General features: G+C 38.2%; 1 protein-coding gene across 4 annotated transcripts in view; it reads left to right on the top strand.

The window, feature by feature from the left end:
• The window catches only part of PLD1 (phospholipase D1), a 257,572-nt gene that overhangs the window by 144,444 nt on the left and 91,204 nt on the right, over nucleotides 1–21,924 (top strand). For all 4 annotated transcript variants that reach the window (XM_074190927.1, XM_074190925.1, XM_074190924.1 and 1 more), the window contains 4 exons: nucleotides 3,928–3,986; nucleotides 5,817–5,909; nucleotides 19,882–20,034; nucleotides 20,763–20,912. In XM_074190927.1, the coding sequence (XP_074047028.1) occupies nucleotides 3,928–3,986; nucleotides 5,817–5,909; nucleotides 19,882–20,034; nucleotides 20,763–20,912 (455 nt within the window). The remainder of the gene's footprint in view (nucleotides 1–3,927; nucleotides 3,987–5,816; nucleotides 5,910–19,881; nucleotides 20,035–20,762; nucleotides 20,913–21,924) is intronic.

Below are 21,924 nucleotides of genomic sequence, written 5' to 3'. Positions count from 1 at the left end.
GGCAGGCTTCTTGATGAGAGGTTTTAGTCGAGAATTGCAGCTAGGAGGTGGAGATGAGGAAATGAGAAAGGAGTATGATATTAGTCTACCTTCCTCACAAGAGCAGTTGTGATTAAATTTTAAATGTGCTTTATAAATATGAAAAATTATTAGTGTTAGGCTTATATAAGTGAAATTCTCCAGAATCCTCAGATCCTGGGGAGTGAAAAGACCTATTTACTTTTTCCTATTCATCTTTTTTTTTTCCAATTCAAAATAGAAGAATAGGCAGGCACTTTGTTGGAGGGGAGAAGCAGTGGGTCCTGCTAGAATTTGTTGTAGACCTATTTGATGTCATTGTCTATCACCCATTTCTTTTTTTTTCTTTTGTTTTGTTTTTTAGTTTTTTGCAAGGCAAATGGGGTTAAGTGGCTTGCCCAAGGACACACAGCTGGGTAATTATTAAGTGTCTGAGATCTGATTTGAATTCAGGGACTCCTGACTCCTGGCTGGTGCTTTATCCACTGTGCCACCTAGCCACTCCTTACCACCCACTTCAGGTAGCTACCTGGTTGTTTTCATGAATTTACTGAAGAACTTCTTTACAAGTGATTCTTTCCAAGGTCCAGGAAGTATTCTTGCCTCAGTTTAATGAAAGCCTTTTAACATTAATGGATGCAATTTTATTAAAATCAAGGAACATTTATCTATTAAATGCCTATTACATCCCAGGTTCTGTGACAGGCTCTGGAGGCACAGAGACATAAAAAAAATTAATGGGTCCCTGCCCTCAATGGGTTTACCTTGTATGGTGGTCACCATCTAATGGTTATGAGCCATATATGGGACCTTGGGCAAATTAAATTTCTCTGCTTCCCCATGTCTAAAATGGCTCTAATATGTTTGTTGTCTTAAAAACCTGAGAGAACAATAGAAATTGTTGTTGTGTCATTTTCTCAGGCTTTTATGACTCTTTGTGACTCCACTGGATTTTCTTGGCAGAGATACAGGAGTAGTTTGCTATTGCTTTCTCTAGATCATTTTACAGGTGAAAAAGTTGAGGCAAAGAAGGTGAAGTGACTGTCCGGGATCACACAGCTAGCAAGTGTCTAAAGCTAGGTTTGAACTCAGGAAGAAGTATCTTCCTGACTCAGGGGGTCCTGAGGCTTGACTTTGTAGTCTCTCCATTACAACTTTTCTTTTATACATTGACTTTCTAGATGTTGAGTCTCAGTAAACACATTTGAATTTCTTGACCTTCAAATACTGTTTGCATTTGAAATATTTTTGAAGGAAAGTCCCACCTCTGACACTGGCTGTATATATGGAGTAGAATCTTAAGCAAAATAATTAACTTCTGTATGATTCAGTTTCCTCGGAAGTAAAATGAAGATATCAGTACCACTAATATCTACTTCAATAATATGTGTATCCAAAGACCTTTTGGCATCATTGATTTAGAGCCAGAAACGACTGTCCTTAAAAGTCCTCATTTTGCATCATCCTCATTTTGCAGATGAGGAAACTGAGTCCCAAAGAGGTCGCAAGATTTAAAGCCAAGCCTTTTAGATAGGTCATCGTTTGCACAAGAATGATTTGCTTCTTTCCTTCCTGGGCAGTTCATTCTATTTGGAAAGAATTTCTATTGTTAACAAGTTGTTTTTGGTGTTTTTCCCCCTGATCTCAGAGTCTAAATCAGCTTTTCTTTAACTCTGCCCCTCAATCTTAGTTCTCCAGAATAATTTCAGTTCCCCTTCCTGAAATAACTCTGAATATTTTAGGATGTCTGTCATGTGGTTTCCAAGTCTTCTCTTCTCCAGGCTAATCACCCCAATTATTTTTATTGGCATTGGCATGGACACAAGGCCCTCCTGGTCTTAGGAGACCAGATTGGCCTAATCTTCCTTCCAATGCCCTCTCCATTCTGTCCTCTTTCTTCTTTGTGCATAGTTGTTTGTGTGTTGTTTTTCCCATTAGATTGTAAGCTCCTTGAGGGCAGGAACTATCTTTTGCCTTCCTTTGTAACCCCAGCACTTAGTATAGTGACCAACACATAGTAGGTCCTTAATAAAAGCTCATTAATTGATTGAGTACAGAAGACATTTCTTTATTCATCAAAGAATAGACATATTGACTTTTAAATTCCTACTTTCAGAAAGTTTGCTAATTCGAGGAGACATTTACAATATTTTCCAAAATTTCAGAGAAAGCATGATATTATGAATGGTGTGCTTGCCTCAGTCTATAAGACATGGATTCCAATTCTGCCTCTAACTCATACTGTGTGATTTCCAAATAAGTCACTTGAACTCCCAAGTTACTAAGACTGAATTACAGAGTAGGTGTTGATCTGCATCGACAGAGGGAGTTTTCTCCCCCTAAAGAAATCAAAGCTACAAACACAACATCTGAAAACCTGTGTTCTTTTGATACTTAGAAAAAAAAGACTTTTTCAATTGGGGAGGAATGTACATGGTTTGAACTGAATTACCCTTTGTTATTGTTTTAGTTGTTTTTCAGTCATGTTCAATTCTTCATTACCTCTTTTGGGGTTTTCTTGGCAAACATACTAGTTTGCCATTTCCTTCTCCATTAGCTTAAGCCAAGCTTCCTTTTTTCTCCCTTCAAACAACCTATTGCCAACCTAAATTAGCTGACATTCTCATGTTTCCTTTGTAGTTTGCTAGGTGTGTTTCCTAGAGAGATGGTGGGTGCAGGTTTCTGATTTGAAAACTCATGGCTTGAGACTGTAAATGAGGCTCAACATCACTAACCAATTGCAGAAGATGTTTTAAAATAAAAAGTGATTGGATAGAAATAAATGCTGAAACATTAATAACAATAATAATAATTTTATCTACTTGTGTAATAATGTTAAGCATGAAATACCATTAATAGGAGAGCAACTTGTCATAAATCTGTCTCAATTCAACTCCACCAAAGATGAGAATAAAGTATTAATGACAGTAATATTAATAATAATCATAGTTCACCTCTACACCATAGTTCCTTTTTAATTTCATATTTAATTTATGGAATAAAACTAGCATTTCCATAACAGTACAATAAAAAAGTATTCACATGAATCTATAAATCTACTATTTGCATTATTTTCAAGACATTTTTCAAAACTATGAAGGGAAAAAAATAGCTCAAGTATAATTATCCCCATTTTACCACTGGAGAAACTGAGGTTCAGTTTCCATGAGTTACTCAGATCTTCATAGCTACTAACTATTGGAACTTTGGGATTCAAATCCAGGTCTTTTCATTCCTATTCTTGAGCTGCATCCACAGTGTGACTTTTCACAGTGTGACTCGGCAGGTAGAATCTCTTCTTGTGAAAACTGATCATGAGGGGGAAATGAGCATGGCAGAAATTATATTTTCTTTACACAAGTATATGTGGAGTATGTGCCTGTACCTCAGAGAACTTTGTCCACAGAACTGAAAAGGAGTCCCTAGAATGAAAAAGAGGTATAAATTACCATTGGGTGCTAAAGAAAAAAATCCAACAAAGGGGGTAGCCACTTAGGAAGAGGTATATATATTAGCCTAAGGAAATACCAAAACATCTATGTTGTGGTTCATTGCATGTCTTTTATGAGTTCCCACTGTGATTATTTTATAGCCATATTGTTCAAATTTTTCTCATCCTGAAGCCAGGGTTGCAGAACCAAGTGTAAACCCCTCCAGGTCTGCTTCCTAAAGACTACCTTCTGTTTTATTTTTTTTTTGGGGGGGTGTTTTTTTGCTTCTGTTTTTGTTTTGCAAGGCAATGGGGTTGAGTGACTGACCCAGTGTCCCACAACTAGATAATTATTAAGGCCGTATTTGAACTCAGGTCCTCCTGATTCCAGGGCTGGTGCTCTATCCACTGTGCCATCTAGCACAAGACCATCTATTGTTGACTGGGTCCTAACATGTAACTCCTTGGTCCCTTTGCAGACTGAGTTCCTGGATGTGAGTCAGTTGTCCTTCATCCATGATTTGGGTCCAAAAGGCATGTAAGTTCAAGTTGATCATAGTTTAAATGAATCATGGTACATTGGTCAGCATCACTGCTGAGATGCTCTGGCATGAGGACTGCCCCAGGGATGGTGTCCTCATGTGGCCAGATGTTGGCCAGATGTTGATGTTCTTCTCCCCCTACCCCCCACAGATTATAGAAACTGTGGGAAATTATCTGACAGGAACCTCGCCCATCATGCTGCTGTGAACAGCTGTGGCAGTCCCTAGTGAGCCCGGTGAAGAAATTTCCTTTATTTTTTAATCCCAGAGTACATTACAAACTGTTGGTCACAGCTGGACAGTTGGGGGGGAGGGGAGGGGGGATCAGGGGCAGGGTAGGGGTTGGATAGAAATACAGCAAATAGGAAGACTTTCCTTTTGAGGATCCTGCAAGACCGAGCATTAATCCTTCCAGTGGCCTGGATTTTTAAAGTCATTTTTGGATATGCAGTATAGACTTCAAAAAGGGCTATTCATTTCTCCAATCTTTAGTCTCTTATATTGGGAGAATTTCTTGTTATAGTTTGATTGTGCTAGAGGGGTGTGTGTGTGTGTGTGTGTGTGTGTGTGTGTGTGTGTGTGTGTGTGTGTGTGTGTGTGTGTGTGTGTTTGGATATGCAGTATAGAGCAGAGAAAGGGTTATTCATTTCTCTAACCTTTAATCTCTTGTGTTGGGAGACTATCTTGTTTATAAAGAGTTTGGCTTTGCTGGTGTGTGTGTGTGTGAATAATCCTGAGGGTTATTCATTTTTTGTTACTACCCTTTCTGTTTGACCCATGCCCAGTAGTCACAGAGGACTTAGAATAGGGAGGACCCTTGGAGATCATCTACTTTCCAACCCTTTTATATCTTAGAAGATCACCAGTGACTCAGCTGATGGTGTCCCAGTAACTAGACAACCAGATTTGGAGTCAGGAAGACCTGAGTTCCCATCTAACCTCAGATGTGAGGTGCTGTGAGACTCTCGGCAAATCACCTAACCTCTGCCTTAGTTTCCTCATCTATAAAATGGGCATAATAATAACATCTACCTCCTAGACTTAATCTCAGCATTAAACGAGATATTTGAAAAGTGCTTTGCAAACCTCAAAGTGCTATATTAAGCTAATAATGATAACAACAACAAATGCTTAGTGTTACTAATACATGACGCAGCATTCAGGTGAAGTGTAAAACTGTACGAGAGGGACATCAGGAGAAGAAACCAGGTCTTTCCAAGTCTAAATTGACCTTAGTGACAAATTAAAGTTCACTAATTGATTTAATTTTTCTTTTGCCATAAAAAAGAGTTTGCCAGAGTAGATAGAATGATATAGTTAAAGATGATAATGTAATAATAGCATCAATAGCTATCATCTATATAGGCTTTTAAGGTTTGCAAAACACTTTCCAAGTATCATCTCATTTAATCCTCATAGCGACCCTGGGAGGTAAGTGTTATTATCTCCATTTTATAGATGAGAAAACTGAAGTAGGAAATTATGACTTTCCCAGAGTTATATAATTAGAAAACATTTGAGGCACTATTTGAATCATGGCTACTGATTCATGAACCATGCCCACTTCTCTATCTACTTCACCACCTTTGTTGCATCAGGTGCAAGAAGACCTAAGTTCAAATCCTACCTCAGACATTATTTAGAGGGATGACCTTAGGTAAGTCACTTTCCTTCCTCTGAAATGAGGAAAATAGTAGATAATAGTAGAAACTCTCTAAAAGTTTGCTATGAAACTCCAAGATGATGAATAAGCACAACTCTCTGCCAGCGTCAAGTTCATGATAACATTTAAAGTTTGTAAATGTAAATTATCGCAATTCTTTCAGAGAAGGCATGATAATGAAAAGATCTGGTGGACATCGAATTCCAGGTCTGAATTGCTGTGGCCATGGAAGAGCCTGCTATCGATGGTCCAAGAGGTAAGTTTTGGGAGTGCTTCTATCGTTTTTATAAATGACAAACCCTTTTGTCCTTATTGGTGTAGAACCTGTCTGTGTCCTGTCATGATACTTCCATTGAAGAACTCCATCATATGCTGTAGACCTTCCTTTAGACCTTGTCATCTTTCCCATGTGGGCTTTAAATTAATTTAATAAACATTTTTAAATATGTTTGACTAATAAAATTGATTTAAAGGTAGAAATTTGAGAATGTAAAATAACTTATTTACAAAACTCCCAAATTTTCTCTCCAAATCAACAAACACTTAGATGTTCTCAAGTTGATACCCATTTTATATTTGGTATCCTTTTATTGTCAAGTCACTTCACCCTGATTGCCTCGCACCCAGGGTCATATCCAGTCATCTTGATTCATATTTGGTTACTGACCCCAGATGGCTCTGGAGAAGAAAGTGAGGCTGGTGACTTAGCACAGCTCCCCTCACTCAAATTTAATGCACATGCTTGTCATAGCATCACCTCCTTGATATTGTTCTTCAAAAATGAAGGACAAAACATTATTGTCAAAACAGACTATTGTACGGTACCAAGAGTATTTTTGAAATACTTTTTTTTAGCTGTTGGGTTTTTGAAAAATGAATCCAGTCAGAGGCTGCAGCTCCTAGCTCTTACCCCTTATTTTTTGAGCCTCTGCTTCTACTATCTGTGAACTTCTCTATCCGTAATTTCCTTATTTGTGAAATGAGGGATTTGGTCTAAGATGGCTTCTGAGACCCTTCTACCCCTGTCAATGAAGCAGTCAGCCAACAAACATTTATCCAGCATTTAATGTTTGCCAGGCAATGTGTAGGTATTCTGGGCTAGTTATTTTGCTGTTCAGTTCAGTTGTGTCCGACTCAATAATACACAGAAAGAAAAATTGTACCTGCCCTCACAGAACTGGCATTCTAATGAGGAAAAGAAAGGGGGGGATAAAAGAGTTCAAAGGAAGAGAGGGAGATGGTGGGTGTGGTAGAGAAAGTCTGGCATGTAGCCTGGAGAAGAATGAGACATGACTGGTTTGAGTCTCCTCCATGGAGAGTCTCAGAGGAGTCCTCCAATTAGATGTTGCTTTGCAAAACCCATGAAATCAATTCCCTCATGGATAATCCCACTTTACTATCTTGAAATTTATATCTGAAATTCGTGATACATCTGCAACCTTCTCTGTAAACTTATTCACCATTTTTCATAGCATAGCCCTAAGCTATTTGGAAGATCATCATGTCACGAGCATCTATTTTCATCACCAAATTGTTGAATCTTTTCCTAGCAACAGGAAGTCTAAGTAGAGAAAGGCACTTGTTTCATGTTGAATGTAAGCTCCTTGAGGACAGGGAATGGTTCTCATTTTTTTGTCTTTGTATCCCTAGCACCATAGAAATGCTTGGGTAAAAGAGATTAATGGCAGTGAATTGAAATGCTTATCTAATTGAAACGAATTTTTGAGGAAAATATACTCTGGAAGGTTTAAGTCTAACTTCATAAACTAATTTATGGGAAAAATGAAATTACTTTAAAAATGTTCTTGCCACTCCTATGTATTAGATGAAAGTTGATCTGAAAGACATTGCCAGAGAACCCCTGCTGATTTAATTATCTGAGGGATGGAAAGTGCCTTCACTTTTAACATTTTTAGAAAACACATTTCCAAGCTGATTGGAGCCACAGTTTTATATTATTAAGCATTTCTAATTGTGCTTTATAAATTAAAAATAACAACAAGATAAATGGGGAGGAATGATCGTGTCTTGTAAGCAGATTCAGGGAGAACATTTCCCAAACAGCAGATGGTTTATTGGTAGAGGCGAGAGTCACACTTTGAAAATGATCTGACACCTGGTGGTAACTATCCTTTTGTTGTGAGGCCCATTACAACCCTCCTGGGTCCTTGGTCTTTATTCATAGAATGACCCTCAACTGAGAAAAAAGAAACAAACGAGTTAGTAAATTTTTAAGTAGAATAATAGAATTTTAGATTAGCAGTGGATGTCAGAGGACCCCTGAAGCCTGCCAATGACCCTGGAGCTATTTTATGAGTTCTTTGTATATATTTGTTATAGTGTTATATTATGTATATGGTATTTATTATAGTATCTATATAGTTATAATGAATATGATATTGTGTTACATTAGATAATGTGTATATGTATACATAATGTATATATAATATTCATTATATTATTTATATACATATATATATATAACCCATTGTTTTACAACTATGTATATGCACATATTATGTTAGAAAGAGAATTTCATGTCTCCAGTGGATTCTTGGGACTTTGTTCCTTTGCATTAAGGAGGGAGTTTGGCAAGATGGAAAAAGGCAAAAATTTAATAGCAATTATAAACTCTTTAAGGGGAATAAAAACAATTTCATTTTTGTCATTTTTTGTCATCAATACTTTACAAGGTGCCTGGCTGGTTAGTTAGCAAGTTGGTTGATAAACCTAATCTATCCCATATCTGAATATGTAAATTCCTTCAAGGGGACAGTTCAGTTGCCATGCTCTACTTAGGCCTTTGTTAATAGTGCATGCTATCTTAAGATGATTATTTTGAAACTATATTAATATATATGTATATATACACTTGAGAGCATATTAGCTAGAGAGAGCCAGCTCAGGGCCAGAAAACTCTCAGTTCAAATCTCACCCCTGATACCCACTGAAACTCCTGGGTGATCCTTTAAGACTAGATGTTACATAGAAAATACCAGCTTGCATTAAACAAAGGGAGTTTCCTCATCTGGAAGAATCCCCTGTTCCAATGATGTTATTCATTGTATTATATTTTTTTTGCAAGGTAAACGGGGTTAAGTGGCTTGCCCAAGGCCACACAGCTAGGTAATTATTAAGTATCTGAGACCGGATTTGAACCCAGGTACTCCTGACTCCAGGGCCGGTGCTGTATCCACTGCGCCACCTAGCCACCCGATGTTACTCGTTGAATGAGTGAGAATCCCTTGGCCTATTAGTTATCTTCCAAACTTTGTTGGAAAACTTGTACTTACCAGGAACCACCTAATTCTCCAAGTAATCCACTCTATAGGAAATCTAACCCTAATTGTATCTCACAGATGAGTAACCAAAAATTTTTTATCTCATAGCCACCTCTCCTCCTCTGAACCTTCATTCAATCATAAGCCTACCTATAAGGAGGCAGGAAAATATTTATGAAGTTTTCACTATATACCATTAGGCTAAGCTTTGGGGTTAGAAAAATACAAGCAAAAAAAAAATCCTGATCTCAAGAGCTTACACATAGCTGGGGGTAGAGAGAACCCAAGAGGAGTGGAAAGGCAAGGGGAGGGACACGTAGCCAAGAGCATTGGCCATTCACAATCCCATCACCCTGTTTTTACCTGCTTCCAGGTAAAAACACCTCCTCTCTCCCTGCTCTCAAAAACAGACAAACCAAATGAGACATACTATCCATTTCCTAATCTCAGAAAGGAACCACCACCACCACCACCACCCTGGCCCTGAAGCTATCTTGTCCAGATTGCAAATGATTTAGTATCTCCACTACAACTCATCTGACAAGTGGGCATCCAACCTTGGCTTAAACCTACTGCCTCTCAAGACCACTCATTCCATTTTCAAAAGCATCCATCTGTAGCACTTTTCTCCACTGATATCAAATCTGCTCCTTATTCCTAGATCTAAGGTTACTCCTACTCCTTGGTCTAGTCATCTAGTAATGTCAAACTGAGATGTGTTGGTCTGGCATGACTTCTTATGCAAGAAGACACGATGAATCATTTTAAGGACCACTTAACATTCTAAATTTATGCCAACCATCCATTTAATAAAATATTTTTGAATTTTGCCAGGAGTCAAAGCCAGGTTCACTGGCCTATTGTTGGAAGACTCCTAGGCTTCCTGGTCTAATGTTGACCCACTGACCTGGAGACCTGGAGACTTCACTTCCTAGAAAATTGTCCTCCAATACTGTGGTACTTTTCCTATTCTCCTTAGATTATTCAATCATCACACCTCTCACTTCTGTCAGTACCCAGGGATGTAGTTCATCTAGGCCTGGTACATCAAGGGACAGCAAAGTGAGGAAATTATATATAAACCCTGTGTTTACATTAAATATCAATTTCTTCCTAGCTGTTTTTGATATCTCCAGCCCAAGACCATTCTCCCTGACAGAGAAAATAGAAGGAAATGGAGACTTGAGAAACTCTGCCTTCCTTTATTATTGTTTCATCTGTCCCAAGCAGTGGCCCTATCTGTCCATTCCTTGTTCCTTTCTTTTTTTTTTCCCAATAAAGCTAAAAATTATTTACCTTAACCTTCTTCACCAAACTCAGTTTATTCTTTATAGTACCTATGTGCTTTATATGTATCCTTCTTTATCTGGATTTACTTCCATCTTCTGTACCTGTTCACTCCCCAAAAAAAGTATGTTGTCCAACATTTTACTCTGTGCCGATCTGTTTGATGCAAAAAAGGACAAAAACAGTCCTTGTCTTCAGGAAGCTTACAATCAATTGGGGGGGGGGGTAAGGAAGTAACTGGGTGATTCCATGGATAGAGTGTTGGGCCTGAGTTAGGAAGATCTGAATTCAAATCTGACCTCAGATACTAGTTCTGTGTGATCCTAGACAAGGCATTTAACCCTGTTTGCCTCAGTTTTCTCATCTGTAAAATGAACTGGAGAAGGAAATGGCAAAATCCTCCAGAATCTCTGCCAAGAAAACCAAGTAGACAGTATTCGTGTGCTGTGTTCCAAGGGATCATGAAAAGTCAGACCTGATTGAACAGTAGCAGAGCTTAGCTATAGCTACCTATAAAGCAGGTAGCAAGAAAATGGTCTTCTATTTTCCAGTCTCCTCATCTATTTCTCCTTTTTGTCCAGATGAACTCTTGTCCAGTACACTCCATGGACAGTATCACTTCGGTCTCTGCCACAGATTTTCTTCCCCCCAGTGCTGACTATCGTGCTCTTTGTTCCTGCATTTCTTCACTCTAGTAAATCTTGCTATATGGTGTCATTTCAACCCCTGAGTCCCTTTTCTGTCTTATTCCTTTGAAATAAAGTATACCCTTCCAGAGCCATATATTCCAGTCATGAGTCTCGTCCCACTAATTCTAAGTGATACCTCTGAGATCTTTTTTGATTCATGGAGAAAATGAGTGTAGCTCACAATACTTGTAACTTTGAGTATTTTTGTATTGACATAATGCTTCCATGTCTTTTATTTTTTACTCTTTTCCTGAATCTTTACCTCCTGTGAATTTCTGTATATTTATGGCTATTTTGGATCTCTAGTCATACATTACAACCATAGTCTATGATTTCCAACTTATTGAAATAGAGTTGTCTCTGTCTTCTTTCCTTTTTTAGATTAGATTTTTAAGACTCTAGGTAAACAACTGGTTTATGTAGTGTAGTTGATAGAGTCATGGGACTGAGAGTTGGGAAGACCTGAGTTCAAATTCAGCCTGACTGTATGGCCCTGGGTCATAATCACTTAACTTCTTCCTTAGTTTCCTCATCTGTAAAAGATGGATAAATAATAGTACTTCCCATCCAGGGTTGTCATGAGGATAAAATGAGGTAATATTTGAAAGTGTTTTGTAAACATTGTTATTATTATTATAATAATACAGGTTTTTATTAAGCTTTGTTAGGTATACTCCATTCATAGTTAGAAAGTTATTCATTTGTAATTTAGACTGTGATCCTAGGATTAAACACCCATCTTGTTGTTCTTTTCAATATTTTATTTATTCATCATTTTTTGTAAGGTTTTGAGTTTTACATTTTTCTCACTCCTTCCCTTCCTTATCTGCTCCCTCTGACAGAAATCAATATAATATAGGTTATGCATTCTAAACACAGATCCATATTAATCATGTGGTGAAAGGAGAATCAAATCAAAACAGAAAAAAATTAGAGAGAGAAAAAAGCATAATACATAAAACAACTTTTAAAAATGGTCTGCTTTGGTCTGCATTTAATTTCCACAGTTCCTGGATGTGAATGGTAGGTCTTTGATTATAGTACTGCTGAAGTGAACAAGTCCATACTCACCAATGCTGTTGTTGGAGTGCATGATGTTCTTCTGATTCTCCTCACTTCACTGCGCATCAATTTGTGCAAGTCTTTCCAGGCTATTCTGAAGTTCTGTCCCTCATGATTTGTTACAAAACAATGATGCTCCATCACATACATATACCACAATTTGTTTATCCATTTCCCAATTGTTTGGCATCCCTTCAATTTCCAATTCTTTGCCACTATGAAAAGTGCTACTATAAATATTTTTCTTCATGAGATTCTTTTACCCTTTTTTTGTGATCTCTTTGGGATACAGACCTAGCAATGGTATTTCTGGATCAAAGGTTGTACACAGTTTTATTACCCTTTGAGCATAATTCCAAATTCCTTTCCAGAAAGGTTGGATCAATTCACAACTCTACCAAGAATACATTAGTCAGATGCCATCTTCTTAAATTAATATTCACTTCCCAATCTACTTCTCTTCTGGTGTCCTGATCTTTGATAGCAATGATGGAAAACCACCCTCTTCCTGGAAGATCTTTCTCCAGTTTCTTAACCCAAACTTCCTATTTCATATTCTTCTTGTTGTCCTACCCCCACCTTCCCCATGAATCACTAGAAGTAGGAAGCAGTCATCTGGTTTAACAGGTCTTTGGAAATTCTTTGGCACCTCTTGGTTACATTCTCTGGGAAGATTTCTCTGTTATCACCAGGTTAACAAAATAGCTGCTTCTGCTGACCTATGCCAGATGAGCTCCCTTCACCTGATAGTACATGTTGATCATTGGCATCATGGAAGGCCAGTGACTGCTTCCTCTCAAGACCCATTTCCCTCCTTCCTTTCTCTCCACCTTCTCGAGGAGCTTTCTGTAGGTCAGATGCTCATTGATCAAGAATGACTTAGTCGTACCTCAAAACAGGGGGATGGATGAAAATCATAGAATTGCAATGTTAAAGGGAATCCTCATTAGTCATTTCATATGACCTTTCCCATTGCATTAATCTTAGTTGCATCATCCCTGAAAAATGGTCATCTGGCTAGAGTTTATAGACCTGGTGACAGAGATCTATTACTTGCTCTATCCCTTGAGGCAGTGTATTCCATTTTTGTTCTCCCTATACATATATATCTTATCCACATATATAAAAGGGAACTTTTATATATGTGGATAAGAAATATATATGTATACCTACCCACACCCTTATACATATATATATGTATATATATGCATATATATTATATGTGTGTATGTGTGTATGGTGCATATTTTATAGCTATGTACATATAGATTTGCACATGCTGACCCTAGAATCAGAACTAGACCTGAGTTCAAATTCAGCCTCAGACACTTACTTAGTTCTATGAGTCTGGGCAAATCTCTTAAGCTCTGTTTCCCTCAGTTTCCTCAACTTTAAAGTGAGGATAATAGTCTCTACCTCCCAGGGTTGTTATTTGAGTTTCTAATGAGGTATTATTTATTAAGTCCTTAGCATAGTTCCTGGGACACAGTAAATACTATATGATGTTTTCTGTTATCATTAGCATCATCATCATTATTGTTTTTATTTATCCCTACCTCCTGTGTATGACATTGTTCTACCTTCCAAACTCCTGACACATCAGCATTCCCCTTTGCCTCATCATATCCTTTTGCTTTCATCTTTGGTTTTAACATGAAATCCTTTTTCATTGTTTTTTAAAGGAACATTTTATTGTCCCTTAAGAGTAAAAAGGCCTTATTCAAACACCCAGATCGTCTCTTCTTGGAGGGAGCTCACGTTAGCCTTTGAGCAGACACAACAGTCACTTGGCTGTCAGAGAAATACAAATATAGCATCCTCCATATTATAGCAACCACTGCACAAAAGGTCCTTGCTTTTCCTGTTTCTTTAAGGGGAAGTCCATCTTCCTTTGTCCTCAGGAGAAATACTATAGGAAATTGTTAGTATGTGTCTTCAGTCTAGATATATCATTAGTTAGCACCTTGACCCTCACATGCAAGCTTCCTTTCTCTTGTCTTAGTAACCTTTGGTTCTATCTGTCCTACATAGACTTTTTGGGGGGAGGCATTTGGGTTGTGACTTGCCCAGGGTCACTCAGCTAGTAAATGTCTGAGACTGAATTTGAACTCCTGATTCTAGAGGTTGTTCTCTACCTAGCTGCCTCTCCTACTTAGTCTTTACTAAATCCTCACTTCCCTTCCTCTGACTTCAGTTTCCTCTTCTGCTTCTCCTACAACTTTCCAAGTTGCATTAAATTTTCCCTTCCCAAATGAATCTTGTGCTTTATTCACAGCTCTGCATCTTTTTTACAATTCCTTTTCCTTTTTTAGCACAAGTCATTATTTGACTCCTTTTCTTACTCAGCCTTTTCCCAAGGAAACCAATAGTAGATACAATTTCACTGGTATTTTGGGGTTTCAAAAATCATAGTGTTCTATCGAAACTAGGAGTGTCTTAGAGATTGAATGTTGGCCCAGAAGAGAAGGGTAGGTGGTTGTTGCCACATAATTATAGATATTTACTTTACTGAACTGTGAATTCTCCCAGTGATTGAGTATTATGGGATGTGTCAGTAGATCGATGAATATTATCTTCTGGCTGGCTGACACTCATTTACTCATTAACAAGACAGTCTCTGTCACACACAGTTCATTGCAAAGTGATCCGTACTTGTCAGGAGAGTGTTCTTTGAGTATTGCTATCACTGTGATAGATGCAATTTATATAATTGGTGCTAATTATAATGTCGTCATCAGAGATCCAAGGACAAAACAAGACTGAGAGAGGTATAGTGGTACAAGAGAAAGAACACTAAATTCAGAGATGAAACCTTCTCATTTGAGTCTTTGTTTTCCTTTATTTTGACCATTTAACAGTCACTTTCATCTATAAAATAGAAATCAAATACTTATGCTATAGAGAGTGACCACATGCTATGGTATTTCTTGGTGTCAGAAATGTAGAAGCAAGTAGGGGTTACAGTAGACAGAATATTGGACTTGGAGGTGGGATGATCTGAGTTCAAATTCTGCCTCAAATTTTGTATATTAGTTGTATCATACAACATCTTCCTGCCTCAGTTTCCTTATCTGTCAAATGGATGTAATAATAGCATCTCTCTTCTAGGGTTGTTTGTTGGGTTTTTTGGTTGTTGTTTTGCAAGGCAATGAGGTTAAGTGATTTGCCTAAGGTCACACAGCTAAGTAAGTATTAAATGCCTGAAGCCAGGGAGCAACTAGGTGGCTTGGTGGATAGAGCACCAGCCCCAGAGTCAGGAGGACCTGAGTTCAAATCCGGCCTTAGACACTTAATGATTGCCTAACTGTGTGTCCTTGGGCAAGTCACTTAAACTCCACTGCTTTAAATAAATAAAATTTTTTAAAAAGTTTGAGGCCAGATTTGAACTTGGGTCCTCCCCAGGACCGGTGCCACCTAGCTGCCCCATTAGGGTTGTTGTGATGAATAAGATAATATTTGTTAAGTACTTTGCAAACATTAAAGTTACATAAATACTAATTATTATTATTATTATTATTATTGCTGGCTATGTCAAGCAAGTAGCAGCCCCTCAGAGTCCTAGACAATTCATTAAGTCTCTCAGTTGCAAAGAGCATTGGTGGAGGAAGTTTTCTCCCAAGGAACTTCCCAGGTAGTGAAATCACAGATCTTGCCCTAAACCTCCACAAAATTGTTGTGAAACTCTGTTTTGATCAAACACATGAAATTGTCTCACCATTGTAAACTTTTATGGAGGCAGATAGACTAGTAATTCAGTTTAACTATTGAGCAAACACTGACTGCCATCTGCCAGGAACTGAGGACATTCCTTCCCCGAGATATTGAGATTTTACTGAGGGCAAGGAATATCCCTACAGGTGAGAAAGTGGTAAGCCAATATCAATAGGAACAAAGTAGTTATGATGACCAGGCTTCCAGAAGCAGGTGAAGTAGAGCTGAACTTTGAAGGAAGGGCAGGTTCCAAGAGGCGGAGGTGAGGAGGCAGAGCATCCTAGATGTGAAGTCAGAGGGTGCACAAGGATGGAGATGGAGGGGAGAGATGGAGTGTCATATGCAGGGAACTGGCTCATCTGACTGGAACAGTGAATGCATGAGGAGAAATGAGGTGTAATCATCCTGGAAAGGTAAACGGGAACCAAATTGTAAAACAGTGTAGGTGATGGGGTGATGAAGAGATGAGCCTGGATGATTGTGGCATGAGTTGAAGGGAGACATGTCAGAGATGTGGCTGGGAAGAATCAACAAGACTTGGCAACTGTGGGGGGTGAGGGAGAGGAAGGTGCAAAGATCAGTTGATCCAGGATGCATTTATTAAACACCTATTGTATTCCAGTCACTGGAAGGGACCTCAGACAACATCTAGTCTGACTCCCTTCATTTTACGGGAGAGAAAATTGAGGTCCAGGGAGGTTAGGTCATTTGGTCAAAGTCATACAGGTAACTGGGATTTGAACCCAGGTCCTCTGAGTCCAGAGGCAGGGAATCCTTCCACAGTTGACTTAAAATGACTAATATTATAAAGGAACTCATTTTCAAACTGGGATGGTTCTGGGAGCTGATCAATGTACTCCCTCTAGTGGTGCAGATTGTAATCCATCCCCACCTTCTCACCCCATCCACCATTTTCTCCATGTTCTCCTGGAAATCCCCCACAAGGAACATCTCCTCATCATCTTAAAGTTCACTGTGCAGTTGAACTTTTTAAAAATGTCGCTTCTGGAATGAATGAGAGAAATTCTTTTGCAGACTAATATGGTATAACCTTCACTTAAAGGCCAAAATAATAAAACACCAACTGGACAAAAATCCAAATGGACAAAACAGAGAAGTTTTGTAGGCAATGATTATTTTACAAAGTTCACCATGATTTTCCTTTTAATAGTCAAAACTTTCAGTATCTTTAAACTATTTCCTTAATAAAAGTGTGACATTTGATTTTTGCATCTCTACGATTACATAAAGTGAGAGACTCTCAAGACAGATAGTCCCTAAAGTCCATTGAACTTAGGTTCAGAAAAGACATGGGCTCAAATACTGACTCAGATGCTTACCAGTAATGTGAACTCTGACAAATCATTTCATCTGAGCTTCCTTTAGTTTCTTTGTATGTAAAATGGGGGTGAGAGGAACCTAAGTTTAATGGTTAGAGATGGTTAGAGGACTGGAACTGCAATCGAGGAAGACCTGAATTCAAATCTCACCTCTGGAATGTACTTGCTGTTATCCTGAGCAAGTCATAACCCTGGAGTGCTTCCAAGCGACTTTCTAAAATGTAATTTGCTGAATATATACCACATAGATTAGGTGAGAGACAGCTAGATGATGCAGTGGGTAGAGCATCAACCCTGGAGTCAGGAGGATCTGAGCTCAAATCTGGCCTCACTTACTAACTGCATGACCCTAGGCAAATCACTTTACCCTAATTGCCTCAAAAAAAGAGGTTGTATGTATTAGAAAAAAGGAATTTCATCTCTAGCATAATCCCTGATCTTCCTTCCCCCTGCCCTGGACCACAAATTGTATCTAAGTATATATTGATTAGTGTTGTATAATTGCAGTCTTATTTTTTTTTGTCTTCCTCCCAGTCCATTTGCACCTTCTCATCTACACCATAGTATTTCTCAGCTATGCTTCTACCCCGATGGGTAGAAATATAATAAAACCATATATACTATTTGTTTAATATCTCTTTTCATTTTTAACTGCATTGAGAACGATTTTTTACAAATTCTGAAAATAACTCATAGTTTAGTTTCAACAGAGATGTGAAAAGCAGAATGATCATGCAATGATGGACTTCCTAAATTAATTAAAAGAAGGGTTATTCCAGTCCTTGGTTATGTGCCTCTAGCATGATCAGCTAAATGAAGAGATGGATAGATCACTGAATCAGGAGTCAGGAGGACTTAAGTTCAAGTCTACTCTCAGACATTTATTAATTGGGTGACTCTGGGCAAGTCCCTTAGCCTCTGTCTGCCTCAGACAAAGGAAACCTCATTTCCTTTACTGTAAAATTGAAATAATAATAACACCTGCTTCCCAAAGTTATGTGCATCAAATGAGATAGTATTTGTTAAGCAAATAAAAAGTAATTAAAACAGTGTTTAAACATATTAGACACTTAAGAAATTCTTCTTCCTTCAAAGAGAAAATATTACAAGCAGCCAGAAGGACACAATTTAAATACCATGGAGCTGCAGTCAGTATCTCACAGGACTTAGCAGCAACTACATTAAAAGCTCGTAGGGCTTGGAATACAATATACCAGAAGGCAAAAGAGCTCAGAATACAACCGAGAATCAACTACCCAGCAAAACTGAATGTCCTCTTGCAGGGAAAAAGATGGACTTTCAATGAACCAGGGGAATTTCAAATGGAATGGCCAGAGCTGAACAGAAAGTTTGATCTTCAAATACAGGACTCAGATGAAACATAGAGAGTGGAGGAGAGGGGGGTAAATATGAGGGACTTAATGATGATGAACTACATGTATTCCTGTACAGAAAAATGACACTGATAATACTCATATGAACCTTCTCAATTAACAGAGCAGGTAGAAGGAGCTTTTATAGATGAAGCACAGGAGAAAGCTGAATTTGAAGAAAAAATATGGTTTTAAAATGGAGTCAATAGAAAAAAGGGAAATGTAATGGGAGAAAGAAAAAAAGGAGAGGGGGAATAGGCCAAGATATTTCATATAATAAGGTTTTTTTCCTTTGTTACAATGAGCTATTGCAATGATATGGAAGGGGGGAAGGCAAGGGGGGGTGGGAATGAGGTAATCTTCGCTCTCATCAGAGGTGGCTAGGAGAGGAAACAGCATATGTACTCAATGGGGTATAGGCATCTGGAATAAGAAGGAGAGAGGGGGGATGGGGGAAGGGGGGGATGTGAGTGATGGAGGAGAGGATGGACCATGGGGGGAGAGTGGTCAGTTATAACACATTTTCTTTTTTACTTCTTGCAAGGGGCTGGGATTGGAAGGCCTGTCCAGGACCATAGGGCCAGGTGGGTGGTAGGGGGGGCTCAGGGCCTCTTGGCCCCAGGGCCATGGATCTGTCTGCTGTGCCACTCAGATACCCTACAGCAGAGTCAGTGAAAGGAGAGAGAAAATGTAGTACGTGGTAGTGGAGAAATACGGAAGGGGGGAGTTGCGATCAGCAATGGCAACAGTGAAAAAATATGTGATGGACTTCTAAAGAATGCGATCCACCCACAACCAGAGTTGGTGGTGTTGGAACACAGACTGAAGTATTTTTAATTATTATTTTTTGGGGGGGTGCAGGGCAAATGGGGCTGGGTGGCTTGCCTGGGGCCACATAACAGGGTGATCGCTGGGTGTCTGAGTCCAGATTTGGACCCAGGTGCTCCTAGCTCAAGGGCCAGTGCTCTGTCCACCACCCAACCACCCCTCTTATTATTACTATTTTATTTTATTTTAGGTCTTTTTCTTTTTTTTGGTTTTTGCAGGGCAGTGGGGTTGGAGTGGCTTGCATGTCACATGGCTGGGTGATTGTTGGGTATATGGGGCCAGATATGGGCTTGGGTGCTCCTGGCTCCAGGGCTGGTGCTCCATCCACTGTGCCACCTGACCATACCTACAATTATTACTATTATTTTTTTTTATTTTATTTTAAATTTTTTTCTCTCCTCTTTATTGCTCAAGTGAGTCTATATTTGGGGGGAGGGGTATTTTGTTTACTCTTAAACAAGAATATTTTGTTAATGTATAAAAAAATTATTTGTACAAAATGAGAATAAATAAATATTAAATTAAAAAAAGAAAAAGAAAAAGAAATAAATTCTTCCTTCCCTTTGTTTTTTTAGTAAAGCACCAGGTTGTGTCAGGATAAAGATGTATATTTTTTCTCCTTGAGTGATTCTCTGAAATTTATGTATATCCTTGCAGGTGGTTAATAGTAAAGGATTCCTTCTTACTCTATATGAAGCCTGACAGTGGAGCCATTGCATTTGTCCTTTTGGTGGACAAAGAATTCAGCATTAAGATGGGGAAGAAGGAAACTGACACAAAATATGGGCTCCGGATTGATAATCTTTCAAGGTGAGAATTTTAGCTACTTTCAGTATTTTCAAAAATTGTTCTCTCATGTGTTCTATGCATTTTAAAAAGTTTGAGTATTGATTAGGAATAGTCTGATGTCATTAAAATAATGCATGATTATAATAGTAGATGGCCTAGTTAGATAAAAGAGGATTTACATGCTCCATTGGTTTTCTCAAGAGGTTAAGATCAGGGAAGCCCATTATATTAAAGTTATGAGAAAAATAGACAAGGGTTGCACCAAAGAGACTAGCATAGATAGGGGATGGTTTCTTTCATTGGAAGGAATATCAACATTTATAAGAATGGTATTGGAATATTTTAATGACATGTTCATCTATTTTTGAGTGAAAGGAGGGAGGAGGAAGATGGAGAGAGAAACAGTTTCAAAGTCGCGAAGATCCAGTTTCTTGTCCCACTTCTGGCGTATCCTGACAGTATGACCCTAGAAAATTTATTTAACCTAGGAAAATTACTTAACCTCTTGGTGCCCCCAAGAAATTTTCTAAGCCCTAAGATACAGAGAAGGTGCTGACCTGTATTAATAAAGAAAATTTCCTCTTGGGTGGGGTGAAATAATTTATAAGTTCACTCTTATCTCACTAAAATGTAGTTACTATGGGAATATTTTTATGACACATTTAATCCTTAGAATAGAAATTCCATTATAGGAATGGAGCACAGGTCATCACTGAAGCTCACTAAAACTGTTTCTTCCTTTTTTATAGGACACTGATTTTGAAATGCAACAGCTACAGACATGCACGGTGGTGGGGTGGGGCCATTGAAGAATTTGTCCAGAAACATGGTGCCAATTTCCTCAAAGAGCACAGGTTTGGCTCTTACGCTGCAATCCAGGAGAATATCTTGGCCAAATGGTAAGGAATTTTCCTTCTAGGTATAGCATAGATTGAACCTGAGGTCCATGATTTCAAGAGATCTGTGAATTTGGATGAGGAAAAAAATTATATCTTTATTTTGAATAATCTCTCATTGTAATTAGCATTTCTTTTGATTGTGAATGTAGGCAGTGAACCACAACAGTATTAGTGGAACTTTAGACTTTGTCATTAATAGAAATCACAGATGTTTTCATGTGACATTACATTTGTTGTAAATCATTGCTTTGAAATTCCTATAGTTATTAAACCCACCAGTAAATGACAGGCAATCATAGTCATTCTATCTATAGACTGTATTTCAGTATAATTGGCTTCATTTGTAATCTTATGAATTTTATTTAATGCAATTAAAAACATCATTCTGAAAAGAGGCCCCTATGTTTTCCCAGACTACCAATGGGGTACTGCCAAAATACAATATAATTAGACTACTAAAATAATCAGATGACTTGAATTAATGTGATTTTTTAAAATTTGGATGGTATTTCACTTTCTTTTTTTCCAAAGGAGTTTGTCATCATGTGGAAGAATGGATAGAAATGAGTTTTTCTACTTAAGTATCTTACAAATTTTATTTTCCAGTGGATGGGTTTATGATGGGTTTTCCATCTTGCAGGCTGAACTTCAGTCATATAGAAAGTACATTGAATTTTTTCTTCTTGGTACATTAGAGAATCAGTGTGGTAAGATGGAAAAGGCACACCTGCATCAATTGACCTTATGGCAAATCACCCAAACTCTTTGGGACTAGATTTCCTCATCTGTAAAATGAGAGGGTTAGGCTAGATGGCTTCTTCCTGGTCTGGATGTATGATACTTTAAACAATCAAAGGAATTATTAGCCAGTTAATTTTCCTTTATAACAAAATACATTCAGGTTGAATTTGTTTTCCTTGCCCATTCATTAATGGGTAATGAATATTGTTAAGTGTTAGAAGAGAAGCTTTCTGTGGTTTTATGCTAAGAGCTAAGACCTTCCCATTAGTGG

This window comes from Macrotis lagotis, chromosome 6 (assembly GCF_037893015.1).
Source record: "Macrotis lagotis isolate mMagLag1 chromosome 6, bilby.v1.9.chrom.fasta, whole genome shotgun sequence".
Classification (NCBI taxonomy): domain Eukaryota; kingdom Metazoa; phylum Chordata; class Mammalia; order Peramelemorphia; family Peramelidae; genus Macrotis; species Macrotis lagotis.
This window is presented reverse-complemented; position numbering and strand designations above follow the sequence as displayed.